The sequence below is a fragment of the Dromiciops gliroides genome, chromosome 5 (assembly GCF_019393635.1).
Source record: "Dromiciops gliroides isolate mDroGli1 chromosome 5, mDroGli1.pri, whole genome shotgun sequence".
In the NCBI taxonomy this organism is placed as follows: Eukaryota; Metazoa; Chordata; class Mammalia; order Microbiotheria; family Microbiotheriidae; genus Dromiciops; species Dromiciops gliroides.
In genome coordinates, this window is record NC_057865.1 from 278,466,615 (window position 1) to 278,480,573 (window position 13,959).

Here is a 13,959-nt window from a genome sequence, read left to right on the forward strand (position 1 = left end):
CCAGGGTCACACAGCTAGTAAGTGTTAAGTGTCTGAGGCTGGATCTGAACTCCGGTACTCCTGAATCCAGGGCCAGCGCTTTAACCACTGCGCCATCTAGCTGCCCCCTACAAATATACACTTTGTAAACACAACAGAATTCTGTGTCATATTCTCAAATTCCCAGTTCAATCAAATTAGAAATAAATAATAAATAAAGAGAATTCAAATCCTCAGCAACATTTAAAAAAAGACTCCAAATTTAGAATACGAAAAATAAAGGTAGGAAAGGGAAATAATAATACAGGAGGTGGGGGGGGCAAGGGGGGAGAGGGAGGAAGACAAGCAAAAGACTAAAACAATAATTGATTAAAATTTTTTTTTTTTTGCAGGGCAATGAGGATTAGGTGACTTGTCCAGTAAGTGTCAAGTGTCTGAGGCCAGATTTGAACTCAGGTCCTCCTGAATCCAGGGCTGATGCTTTATCCATTGTACCACCTAGCTGCGTCTTCTACTAAGCACTTTACACTGATCTTATTTGATCCTCATGACAACCCGGTGAGCTAGATGTTTTAATTATCCCCTTTTTATAAGAAAGAGACTGAGGCAAACAGAGATTCTTTTTTTTTTTAGCCTTTTGTCCAAGGTCATATAGCTAGTAAGTTTCTGGGCTCAAATTTGAACTCAGGTCTTTCTGACTCCAGGCCCAGTACTCTATCCACTACACTCTTTAGCTGCTTTCCTATCAAGAAGGTATTCAAGGGTGCTCGCTTCGGCAGCACATATACTAAAATTAGAACGATACAGAGAAGATAGCATGGCCCCTGCGCAAGGATGACATGCAAATTTGTGAAGCGTTCCATATTTTTCTGTTGTTTTTTTCTATTTTGAGGTTTTTCATCATTGCTCTGATTTTTCTCTTGTGGCATGACTAATGCAGAAATAGGATTAATGTTATTATATATATATAACCTGTATCAGATTGCCTGTGGTCTAGGGCAGGGGGGAGGGAAGGAGAAAGATCTGAAATTAGAAAGCTTGTATAGGCAAAGGTTGAGAACTATCTTTACATGTAACAGAAAAATAATTAATTAATTAATTAATTAATTAAATTTTTTAAAAAAGAAAAAAATAAGGTATTCAAGGGGCAGCTAGGTGGCACAGTGGATAGAGCACTGGCCCTTGAGTCAGGAGTACCTGAGTTCAAATCTGACCTCAGACACTTAACACTTACTAGCTCTGTGACTCTGGGCAAGTCACTTAACCCCAATTGCCTCACTATAAAAAAAAAAAAGATTAAGAAGGTATTCAACATAATTCAACCTCCATCCTCCATTTAACGAAAGGAAGGAAGAGAAAGAAAGAAAGAAAGAAAGAGAGAAAGAGAAAGAAAGAGAGAAAGAAAGAAAGAAAGAAAGAAAGAAAGAAAGAAAGAAAGAAAGAAAGAAAGAAAGAAAGAAAGAAAAAGATTTCCTTCTCAAGGGAGTTGCAGAGTATAGATTTAAAACCAAGAGCAGACAACATGATCCTCCATTTCCCTCGACTGATATCATGTGTCTTTTCTCCATCTTAGCTACCAAAATGCCTGGTTGAAATCTGGACACTCAAGGTTAAAAAAAAAAAGTCAATTAGATCAACAAAGGACAGTCGTGTGCAGGGACTTGGAAATCTTGTTTTGTTAGGCAGAATGTTTTGTTGGCCTGGAATGCCTTCGATCCATAACACCCCCTTGGTTAAGTCAGCCTGCTCCACTACTCCCCCCACCTGTAGGAGAAAACCTGGGAGCTTCTGTTGGGTTAGTTGGATTTGACAAAGCTTCTTTGTTCAAAGCCAAGAGGCCCTGGTTATCCAGAACTCTCCCCTCACACCTTTCTTTCCCTTCAACCAGCTCTCCCCCTCTCTCCACCCAGCCCCCACCAGTTTACAGCTCCCCAGGCTCAGAGAAGAATCAACAGAATTTACCCTCCACAACTTCTGGGTTTATTCTAAAAACCCTTCTGGGAAGAAGGATCCTTACCTGGTATTTCAAAAGCAAACAGTTTCAAGTACCAAGTTTAAAAAGTCAAATGATATAATAAAACTCAAGACAGAAAAAAACACAGAAGCCAGTGGTCACAAGGTCAAGAATTCATTTTATGATTGAGTCAAAGTCAAAATAAACATATTTTGTTTTGTTTGGATTTGGTTTACAAAACCAAGCTGGGCTCAGGTTCAAATGGGCCTAGGTTCAGCTCCTACGCTTGAGCTTGCTCTCACTCTCACATGCACTCTCTCTCTCTCTCTCTCTCTCTCTCTCTCTCCTCTCTGCCAACCACTTCTTGTAGCTTTACAATCCTTCCATTCCATAAGTCTAACTGACCATCTGAGGCTGCCTCTTGGATACTGTGTCCTACCTACCCAATGACCAATGCTACAATTATATTATGTGTTTCACTAATTAAAGAATTCATTCAAAGAAAGAAATATTGAGGGGTTGGGGAAGGAAAGAAGGAGGGGTAGGGAGGATGAGAGAGAAGAAACAGGGAGAGAGAGAGAGAGAGAGAGAGAGAGAGAGAGAGACTCTGACCTATTCCTACTGCCACAATCCTAGTACAGTCCCTCATTGATATTGGCTTGGACTTTCCCAGTAGCCTCCCAACTTGGCTTTCAGTCTCTGCTCCTCACCTTACCCAACAACCCATTCTCCACTCTCTCAATAATAGTACAATATAAAGAGGATTTGGGGTCAGGGGACCTGGATTCAAATCTTACCAAAGGGGCAATCACTCACTGACCTGGAGAAAACCAGTAAACTAATCAATATGCATTGATTAAGTGCCTACTATGTGCACTAAATGCTCAGTGTTGGAGGTACAAAGAAAGGCAAAGATAGGACCCTGTCCTCAAGGAGTTTACAATCCAATGGAGGAATCAGATCCCACCTCTGATGTTTAGTATCTGTGTGACCTTGAATGAATTACTTCCCATATTTCCTGCCCAGCTGAACTTCTTTGGACTTTTCCATACTGTGAGGAAATTGGGGGTAGGGGGTGTCTCCCCTCAAGGATTAATTAAAAAACTAATTTAGACCCTCAGGGAGACTGTATTCACAGAAGAGGGCTAAATCAAGATGGAGAAATTTTTCCCATGGGAAAAGTCAAGCAGAGGGGTGGGGATACTTGGTCCGACTAGCTAGTTTTCCGGTGTAGTTTGTAACCCTTGAAAAAGGGAGGGGCCATTTTGAGTTAGGGATTAGGGGATTAAAGGGGGCCTTCTAGCCTCCATTTTAGGTCACCCACCAGCTGCACATGGGGTGGCCCACTTTCATGAGAATGACAATAAATGAGCCTTTGACACATCACCACTGCTGAATTCCAGAAAATTATTGTAGGAGTCATTTTCCTCACACATGCCCACATCATCCTGCATGATCAAATCAGCCTTGGTATTCATCAGTACCCTCTACTCCTAGGACCCCTCTGAATAAGAGCCTGGACAGCCTTCATTTAAGGAGGGCTCCCAGCCCAGCCCTCTCTTTATTTCCCACCTGACTACACTACTTTGAATTCAGACTTGTGCTAAATACCTTCTTTTCCCTACCCCCAACTTTCTTTTTTATGTGAGTTAGACTGTAAGCGCCTTGAGGGGAGGGTGTGTCTTTCTTTTCCATGTTTATCTCCTGCACAATGCCTTGTTCATATGGGTGCTTTAATAAATGTTTATTGATTGACAGATTGACCAGGCAGGATTAGGGACCCTCAACTAGGTCTATCCAGACTGTTAAAGCTGGGAAAGCCCAAGGTGCTTTATCCACTGTGCCACCTAGCTGGGCTATACATGTACAACGTGAGCAAGTGAAGTTAAGAGTGGCATACCGGGGCAGCTAGGTGGCGCAGTGGATAGAGCACCGGCCCTGGAGTCAGGAGGACCTGAGTTCAAATCCGACCTCAGACACTTAACACTTACTAGCTATGTGACCCTGGGCAAGTCACTTAACCCCAATTGCCTCACAGAAAAAAAAAAATTAAAAAAAGAGTGGTATACCAACTTGCAGGCCTCAAAGGTTCATTCCACTCTAGCAAATTGCTCTTCTCTTAATTCAATAAACTATTCCCGCCCCCCAGTGCTATTGTATGCAGAGCTGGAATGTAAATTCCCTGAGGGCAAGAACTGGTGGGGTTTTTTTTAAAGAGTTTTTGTGTGTGTGTGGGGGGGGGGGATGAGGGTTAAGTGACTTGCCCAGGGTCACACAGCTAGTAAGTGTCAAGTGTCTGAGGTCGGATTTGAACTCAGGTCCTCCTGAGACTAGGGCCAGTGCTTTATCCACCGAGACACCTAGCTGCCCCCAGGAACTGTTTGTTTTTGTTTTTGTTTTTGTTTTTCACTAGTCTTTGAATCCTCTGAGACCAGAGTGGGAGATAATGCATGCAAAGTGATATGCAACCCTTTTCCTTTTTTGCCACAGATATCCATATTCCCCCAATTCCATTTAAAGTCTTAAAGAATTGTCCAGGAAAGAGGATAGCTAGGTGTCTCAGTGGATAAAGCACCGGCCTTGGATTCAGGAGGACCTGAGTTTAAATACAGCCTCAGACACTTGACACTTACTAGCTGTGTGACCCTGGGCAAGTCACTTAACCCTCATTGCCCCGCAAAAAAAATTTAAAAAATAAAGGCTTATTGGATTGGTTTGATTAGATTAGACTGAGGTGGGGAAAAGTAATTTTACTGGGCACCCGTTGGCTTCTGGGAATATGCGTGTGTCTGTTAGCTGAAGAAAGTACAAGAAGAGAAAGTTTTACAAAGTTCCAAGGAGGGGAGAGGGAAGAGGAGGTGAAGAGGAAGAGATGAAATGCTTGTTAATTGATTTTTTTGGTGTGTTTTTGTTGTTGTTATTTGCAGGACAATGAGGGTTAAGTGACTTGCCAAGGGCCACACAGCTAGTAAGTGTCAAGTGTCTGAGGTCAAATTTGAACTCAGGTCCTCCTGAATCCAGAGCGGGTGCTTTATCCACTGTGCCACCTAGCTGTCCCAGTTAATTGAAAAAAAAATTTTTTTAAAAGAAAGCTCCCGGTTTAAAGAATTCCATTTAAAAATTCCAACTCCCTCTGCTTTTCCATACCAAACCTTACTCTTCCACCACACCATGACCTCTAATCCTTGACCCCCTCAGTTCTCTCCCCTGTAGTAGCTACTCTCTCTTCTCTCTTCCATTTTTTTTTTAGTGAGGCAATTGGGGTTAAGTGACTTGCCCAGGGTCACACAGCTAGTAAGTGTTAAGTGTCTGAGGCCCGATTTGAACTCAGGTACCCCTGACTCCAGGGCCGGTGCTCTATCCACTGAACCATCTAGCTGCCCCTCTCTCTTCCATTCTTTTTTTTTTTTTTTTTTAGTGAGGCAATTAGGGTTAAGTGACTTGCCCAGGGTCACACAGCTAGTAAGTATTAAGTGTCTGAGGTTGGATTTGAACTCAGGTCCTCCTGAATCCAGGGCCGGTGCTCTATCCACTGCACCACCTAGCTGCCCCACTCTCTTCCATTCTTGACCCCTTGGCAATAGAATTCAATTCCATGCTATGCTCTCAAGTCCTTGGCCACCTTATCCTATCTCCACTTGTGCCCGTCCAAGCCTCAACCTTGGATCACTCCCACTATCTGCCGCCCTGACTTCTATACGCATGCCGCAGAAGGTGGAGAAAATCACGCAACTGTTTCCACTACAAAGTTAAGTTACACAACTCAACTTGACCCTTACTGTTGCTAGACAATCTTACTATTCCTCCCTTATCAACTTACTCTCCCACTCTTCCATATCTTATCCCTCCTCAGACTTCCCGTGACTCCCTGCATCTACCCTCTCAGCTGAGAATATTGCCTCATATTTTGCAGGAAAAAAAAATGAGGCCATTTGATGTGAACTCCCTTTTCTTCCCTCTTCCTCACCTCTCTCAGAGGCATTCCGACACTTTCTCATCCTTTACCCCGTTTCACCTGATGGAGTGGCCGCCCTACTCCTTACCAAGCCTAACCCCTCTACCTGAACCATTCCATCGCATTCCATACCATCTCCTCCAACAGATCTCATCTATCACTGATTTTCAATCTCTCCCAGCCTACTGGCTCATTTCCCACTGCCTATAAATGTGACTGTATCTCCAAAACCCCTCATTTGATCCTTCCATCCTCATTAATGATCTATTGTCTTATATCCCTTCTCCTCTTTGTGGCTAAATTCTTTGAAAGGCTGCCTCTCCTCTCACTTTCTTCTTAGCCCCCTATAATCTGGCTCCTCCCTCAAGATTCCATCAAAACGACGGTCTCCAAAATTAGCAATGACTTCTTAACTGCCCTATCCAAAGACCTTTTCTTTGTCCTCTTTCTTCTTGATCTTTCCGCAGCCTTTGACACTGTCAATCACTCTCTCTTCCTTGATACTTTCTTCTTTCTAGGTTTTCAAGCATTTCCTCTAGGTTCTTCTCCTACCTATCAATCAGTCTTGTTTTCTGGATCCTCAACAAGGTCATAGCCACCATAATTGTCCTACAGCATTCTCTACAGAGTCTTCTTCTATACTTCTTTTGTTTTGTTTTGTTTTAGTGAGGCAAGTGGGGTTAAGTGACTTGCCCAGGGTCACATAGCTAGTAAGTGTCAAGTGTCTGAAGCCAGATTTGAACTCAGGTACTCCTGAATCCAGGGCTGGTGCTTTATCCACTGTGCCACCTAGCTGCCTCCTTCTATACTTCTTTTTACTATATTTCTCCTATATTGCATAAGCTTCCATGGATTTAATTACCATCTCTATGTTGATGATCCTCAAATCTATTATTCCTCCTCTAACCTCTCTGCTGAGGTTCAGTCTCATACCTCCTATTGCCTTTCAGACATTTCAAACTCGATGACTCGATATATCCAGCAGACATCTATCTCTAACTCAACACATTCAAAACTGAACTCTTTATCTTTTCTCCTAAATCGCCCCCCCCCCCCATCTTCCCTATTATTGTAGATAGTAACACCATCCTCACAGTCCCTCACAGGCTTGCACCCTAGCAGACATCCTGGGCTCTTCACTATCTTTCACTCTCCAAATCCAAGCTGTTGCCAAAGCCTTTAAATTTTACCTTTGCAACATCTCTTGAAAAGCCCTGTTATGGGAGGATTATGGGTCCTGGTTACCCCAACAGTTGTCTGGGGAGGTCAAGGAACTTTTTCCTTGAAACCTCAGTTTTCCCTTGAAATCAAGTAGGCCTCTCCCTGAACATCCTCCAGCCCCTCATGCAATAAGGGACGCTCTTACCCACGCCATCTAAACCCTATAAAAGGGTGCTCCCCAAGCTAATTGGGGAGGAAAGTGTTTTGTTTCTCCAAAACCTTCCTCCCAGCCAGTTTCTCTTGTACCCCAAAAAACCTGTTCTTTTATTCCTAATTAGGTCTTGTGTGAGAGTGTAATTCTTTACAGAGGAATCCTAAGGACCCATGTGCTTTCTCCCCATAACTGTCCTCTTGTCTCTTTGGACATGGCTACCATTCAAGTGCAAGTGCTCATCTCCTCACACCTGGATTACTGAAGGGCCTCTTGGTTGGTTTACCTGACTCAGATTTCTCCCTGCTCCAATCCGTCCTCCACTCAACCGACAAATCGATCTTCCTAAAGCATAGATACAACCCGGTCACTCTACTACTTAAACTTTTAGCTTTTCATCACCTCCAGCATCAAGTACAAAATCCTCTGTTTAGCATTCAAAACCCTTCATAAACAAGCCCTCTCTTATCTTTCCACCTTACTCCCTGACAGATACTCTTCAATCCAGTGACACTGGTCTCCTAGCTGTCCCCCATAAACAAGACACTCCATCTCAAAGCTCTCTACATCTTCTCTGGCTGTCCCCCATGCCTGGGATGCTCTCTCCCCATCTGACTACTGACTTTCTTGGCTTCCTTTAAGTCCCAAATAAAAATTAAAATCCCATTTTAATTAATTAATTTATTTTTTGCGTAGCAATGAGGGTTAAGTGACTTACCCAGGGTCACACAGCTAGTGTCAAGCGTCTGAGGCTGGATTTGAACTCAGGTCCACCTGCATCCAGAGCCAGTGCTTTATCCACTGTGCCACCTAGCTGCCCCGCCCCATTATTTCTGATTTATCCTGTATATAGCTTGCTTGTACATATTTCTTTGCTCTTTACTTTTTATATATTTGCTTGTTGTCTCCCCCATTCCACCGTAAGCTCCTTGAAGGCAGGGACTGTCTTTTACCTCCTTTTGTATCTCCAGCACCTGCCATGCAGTAGGCACTTAATAAAGGTTTATTGATTGACCAGATGACTGAGCTTCATTCTAATTCACCAAGTCACATTTGAATGAATGGGTGGGAGGGACAGGAGGGTGTGATCTAGCTCTTTCTTACTTCGAGCTCCACTAGGGTATCATTCCCCATAGGCTCTTATTCTTCAGTTTTGTCTCCCAAACACTCAAATAATACCAAGGAGAGGAAGTAAGATTTGGGATGCTTTCAGTGCTAAACTTAGCTTCTCTGTGCCTCAAATTTGTCCTGGAGCACAAGCATCTTTAAGTGCCCATCGTATGCCAAGCCCTGTGCTGCTAGGTGTGAAGAACACAAAAGAAACCAAAACTGGACCCTGTCTTCTAGACGTCTCTTGGGAAACGAGTCTGTCCACATATTAGTGACACGCACAATGTAAATACCAGAGTTTTGTTTTTTGGTGGTGAGAAGTACTAACAGCTGGGAGGAAAACCAGAAAGGTCTCATGTAGAAAGAAGTTGGCTCTTGGGCTCAGCTTTAGAGGAAGCTAAAGATTCTAAGAGATAAAGAGAGGGATGATGGGAGAGAGAGGAGGCGGTTGGGAGATGGTGAGGGATTGGAATGAGGAGGGTGACCTTTTCTTTCCAGGAGGAAGTGAAAGAGAAGAGGATGGAGGAGAATATCAAGGGCTTTTGAAATGTAGGTAGGGGAGGAAAGGGAATTGGTGTCAAATGGCTTCTATTTTCACAGTATGAAGTAAAAGGCAAGGCTTCTGAGAGGAAAGGGGAAGGGGGTCTTGTAAGAGGCTGGAGGAGGGAAGGGAAGATTCAGAATTATCCTTGTGGGGAATTCAGTCAAGAATTAATTAGAAGGGGGCAGCTAGGTGGCGCAGTGGATAAAGCACCAGCCCAGGATTCAGGAGGACTTGAGTTCAAATACGGCCTCAGACACTTGACACGTACTAGCTCTGTGACCCTGGGCAAGTCACTTAATCCTCATTGCCCCATCAAAAAAAAAAAAAAAAAAGATGAATACATAGTCATTACTATGTCTCCTTCCTTAAATTGTAAGCCCCTTGAAGGCATGGACTGTTTTAGCCTTTCTTTGTATCCCAGTGCTTAGCACCTGCCTGGCTGAGAGCAGGTGCTTAATAAATGTTGATTGACTGATTGATTGCCATTCTAATGGCTCCCGAGTCTAGTCTTCTCTCCCACGCACCAAAGAGCCTCCAGGCTAAAGGTGTCCAGTTCCTTTAACTGCTCCTCATCCAGGAATTTGGGGGAACATCTCTGAGATCACCTCCAGTTTTCCCTGTCTATAGCTAGTTTCTACATAGTTGTTTGCTAGTTGTCTCCCCCATTAGATTGTAAACTCCTTGAGGGCAGGGACTTTTACCTTTTTTTTTTCCCAGTCCGTCCCGTCCAGTGCTTAGCACTGTGCTAAGGGTTGTCTTATGGTATTGAGGGATCCAGTTGGGATCAGAAGACAGTGGCCACAGACTGGCTTTCTCGAGCTGTAATCTAGTAGCTTCTCAGAAAGAGTGGGGGAGGTATAGGGTGTGTGTGTGTGGGAACCTGGAGCTGGGATCTGGGCAAGGCACTGGAGGACAAGGGAGGCAAGTTAGACATCAAGTTGAACTAGTTAACTATAACATCAAGATTACCTTCTTTTTAAAGATTTACTTTCTCCAAAGTAAAGTTTGAAAGACTAAATCTCTCAAGGTTATCCCCTCCCACCACCCTTTCCTTCCTCTCTCTCCCCTCCCTGCATCTTATCAAATGTTTTCCAAGAGCAGGGACTGTGTTACGAATTTTTATATCCCTAGCCTTTACTATGTTGCCTTGCCCATTTCAAGGTTGGGGCAGGAGAGTCTAAGACTTGTGATTTCATTGTGGAAGAAATGAACAGTTGTTGAGGAAACTCCTACCAAGGCAGAATAATAATGGAATCTGCAGGTTAGTTGCCAGGGCACTCTTAGAAGTTAAATGATTCACTTGAGATCACCTGGCCAGTACATGTAAGAGGGGAGACTTGAACTCAAATCACCCTGACTCAGATACTCTCTCTCTACTATGATACTTCTTGTCGTGCCCAGAGCAAGTGCTTAATAAATGTTCATTGTGCTGAATTGTGTGGGCAGGAGATATAAATGTATAATAAATGCATTTGCCTATAGAAATCAACAAATTAGATTTCATATGGATGTGGTCTCAGGAGCAGAGATGCCATAACTTCACAAACATGGAAGTTATAATGAACAGTATCTACAGAGAAATCACAGAAGGATACAGGTTTATTTTTTTAAATGGGGGCTGTAGTCAAATAGCAACAATAAAACAACCTGTGTGTAGCTTTTTCTCTTGCTACAAGGCTAGAACATGATGGTCTCTGAAGAATTGAAAATAAGTAGCACACAAGCACATCAGAAGTATGAATAGGCTGGTGCATGGAACAAATAAGAAACGTCAAAAGGGAAATGGAGTAAAGGAAGTTATTAAGGAAACATATGAATGAAAGGGAGATAAGTGGGTCAGATGGAGTAGGGGACAGATTGCAGGTGGGCAATGCCCCACTGGCACCTTGTGATGTCAAGAGAAAGCAAGGGAAGTTTCCACGGTAGTTTCCTCCCCCCTGAGATGTAGACAAATGTCAGATGGGATGGGTAGGCAAGTTTGGGGTTGTGGTAATTGGAGGGGATATCCAAACTTAGAGACACTGAGATTTGTCTTTGTGTTCTCAGTGTCTGGTAGATAAATCAGTGCTTTATAAATGTTTACTGATTGATTGATTTGGCAGTTGAAGCCTTTCAGTTTTGGGTTTTATGCTATCACCCTTTTACGGATTATATATTCTGGACAAACTGGCCTACTTATTCCCTCATATACAATACATAATTTCCTGCCTCCTTGCCTTTGAACTGGGTGGTACCCCATGCTTAGAATGTGCTCTCACACTTCACAAAATGCAAACGATTATAGATTCAGAGCTGGATGGGATTTTAAAGACCATCATCTCCAGTCCCTTTATTTTATAAAGGAGGAAATAGATTCACTTAGTGAAAATGGGAAAATAGAGTGGACTTTCTAAAATAACTCAAGTTATGACTATTATTTTCAACAATGACCACAAAGCAACTGATGGTAAGGATATGAAGGGGGGGGGAGAGGAAAGGTAGGAAGGAGAGAGGGAGAGAGAGAGGGAGGGAGAGGAGAGAAAGAGGGAGGGAGGAAGGGAGGGGGAGGAGGGGGAGAGAGAGAGAGAGAGAGAGAGAGAGAGAGAGAGAGAGAGAGAGAGAGAGAGAGAATGTTTGATTTGCATTCTGAAACAGGACAATTATAGATATCACAACTTCTGGAGACACAACTTAAAACTTGACCAACTTGCCATGATTGTAATGTAAACATAGCTTGAGTTTACACTGCACCCTTCCTAACAAGGAACTCCATAGAGAATGACGTTCAAACTGTATGCTAGCGATAATCCCATAATCCCTTGAGGTTTCTGTGATGCTTTGGGTGTTTTCCATTTTGCAAAGGAAAGATGGGGGGGGCGGGGCAAAAAAGGTCAGAGTGAGGGAATCCTGGCATGAGTTACTCTGACTGGAATGTAGGAAGCAGGCAGAGCAATACTGAGAAAGGATAGACGTGGAAACAGGATGAAGGCGAGTAAGAGGTTTATACTAGGCACAGAAGGTAAATAAAAGTGGACATCCTAGTAGGAGGTACAGAGCTATTGGGATGGATGGTGTCAGGGAAACGAGGATCAAATCATAAATCTGCTTTTGGCTGTGCGTCGGGTATCATTTCTTCACTCCTTGCCTCAGTTTCCCCATCTGTAAAATGAGGGGGTTGGACTAGCTGCCACTGCAGTCCCTTCCAGCTCTAGGTCCATGATCTTAGGTCATTTAACCGCCCCGTGCCTCAGTTTCCCCATAGGGGTTGCACTAGATGCCTCTGAGGTCCCCTGCAGCGCAAGCTGCAGGAACCAGTTCTGTTCTCTCTCCTCCCCCTCCCCTGCCCCGCCCCTCTCCTCCGTCCCCTGCCCCGCCCCACCCAGGGAGAGCGGCCCCGCCCCGTCCGCGCGCTTCCGCCTGCCCCACGTGACGGCCCCGCCGCGGCCCCGCCCCTCGTTCTCGCGGTCATGGCGGCGCCCAGAGCCGGAGCGCGCACGTGAGCGAGGACCCCCCGCGGCGATAGGGTCTCGATTGCTGCCCCCGCCCTCGGCTCGCCCGTCCCCCTCCTGCCAGCTCCGCTTCTTGGCCCGCGGACCCTCCCGGTGCCCGCAGCCATGAAGCCGAAACCCTTTGCCCACAAGACGGAGAACACCTACCGGGTGAGCACGGGGCCTTGGCCAGCTTGGGCCGAGGCTGGGACCGGGGCCCGGGCCTGGGGCGGGAGCCAGGCTGAGCCGGGGGCGTCCCTGAGGCCTCCCTCCGGCTTCGGCCGCAGCTGGGCCGGGGCGTGGGGCGGGGAGAGGCGCAGGGCCTCAGTTTCCTCCTCTGAGCAATGAGGGAGGGTCGGCCCCTGCCAGCCCCCGGGCTCGGGCCTGCGTGCCCCGGCCCTTGAGCGCGGCGCTCCGGCGCGTCCGCCTCCCCCTCCCCCGCCTCAGTTTCCCTCTCTGTAAAACTAGAAGGCCGGACTCCCTGCTGCCAAGGGGCGTGTCCCGCCTTCTTCTAGGCTCTCTTTAATCAACCTGCCCATTGATCCGGGCTGCAGCCCCTGCCCCGGGCACCCAATTGCCCTGCCCACAGGAAGCTTCCAGTCCACCCGCCTGACCCAGGGTAGGGGCCGCTCGGCCCGCGGCGCTTTAACCGGGAAGTCTGCATCCCCCCAGCGGGGCGGGGCGGGTGCGTTAGTGTGAAATCCACACGTGTAAATTGCCGCCTCGGAAAGAAGCCCCTGCCCTCGCGGAGCTCCCTATGCAAGGCGGGGGAGACCCGCTAGTAATGCCCAACAGCCACGGACTGGAGGGGGGGCGGCGGAACGGAACGATCACGGAGGGGGAAGGCGCCCATCAGGCTGCCCCTCCTGCTGTTGGGCATGAAGAGAACAACATTTGTGGCGAGGAAAGACTTACAAAGCTCCCCACAGGCGCTCCATGGTTTTGTCTGTAGGCACCCCTGATGGTGACAGCCAGTAGCCCCTGATCTTTACATAGCGCTTTCAGGTTTGAAGAGTGCATTACAGAGAGCTCATTTTATCCTCTCAGTCTTGGGAGCTTAATCATAATAGCATTTATAGTTCTTTAAGGTTTGCAAAATATTTAACAATATTTATATAGTGCTTTAAGGTTTGCCAAGTGCTTTACAAATACTACCTCATTTTGCCCCCACAATCTTGGAAAGTGGCCGCTCTTATGGTTATTTAATAATAATAATAGCATTTATAAAGAGAAAGTTTGCAAAGTGTTTTCCAAATATCTCATTTAATCCATAAAATCTTGGGAAGTAGGAGCTATCATCATCATTATTGATAACAATAATAGCGAGCATATAGTGCTTAAAGTACTTTATCTCACTTTATCCTCAATCTTGGGAGATAGGAGCTTTTATAATTATTATTGATAAGAATATGGTTTTTCCTCAGCACATTTGGGAAGTAGGTACTATTATTAACCTCATTTTACAGATGAGGAAACTGAGGTTGAAATAGGTTAAGGGTCATCCGGCTAGGAAGCATCTGAAATGGATTTGAACTTGGGACTTCTGGAATCCAAGTCCATTGCTATCCACCAGAGCCT

At 45.3% G+C, this 13,959-nt stretch overlaps 1 protein-coding gene and 1 non-coding gene across 4 annotated transcripts in view; both read left to right on the plus strand.

Annotated features, from left to right (window-relative positions):
* The first annotated feature begins 742 nt into the window (after positions 1-742).
* Positions 743-848, plus strand: LOC122730299. The gene has a single exon (XR_006353484.1). It is a non-coding gene; the product is annotated as a U6 spliceosomal RNA (small nuclear RNA).
* Positions 849-12,360: 11,512 nt separating this feature from the next.
* The window catches only part of UTP20 (UTP20 small subunit processome component), a 103,223-nt gene continuing 101,624 nt past the window's right edge, over positions 12,361-13,959 (plus strand). For all 3 annotated transcript variants that reach the window (XR_006353195.1, XM_043965521.1, XM_043965520.1), the window contains exon 1: positions 12,361-12,552. Coding sequence is in view for 2 of the 3 variants with exons in the window: in XM_043965521.1 (XP_043821456.1) it covers positions 12,508-12,552 (45 nt within the window). In the remaining variant the exon portion in view is untranslated. The remainder of the gene's footprint in view (positions 12,553-13,959) is intronic.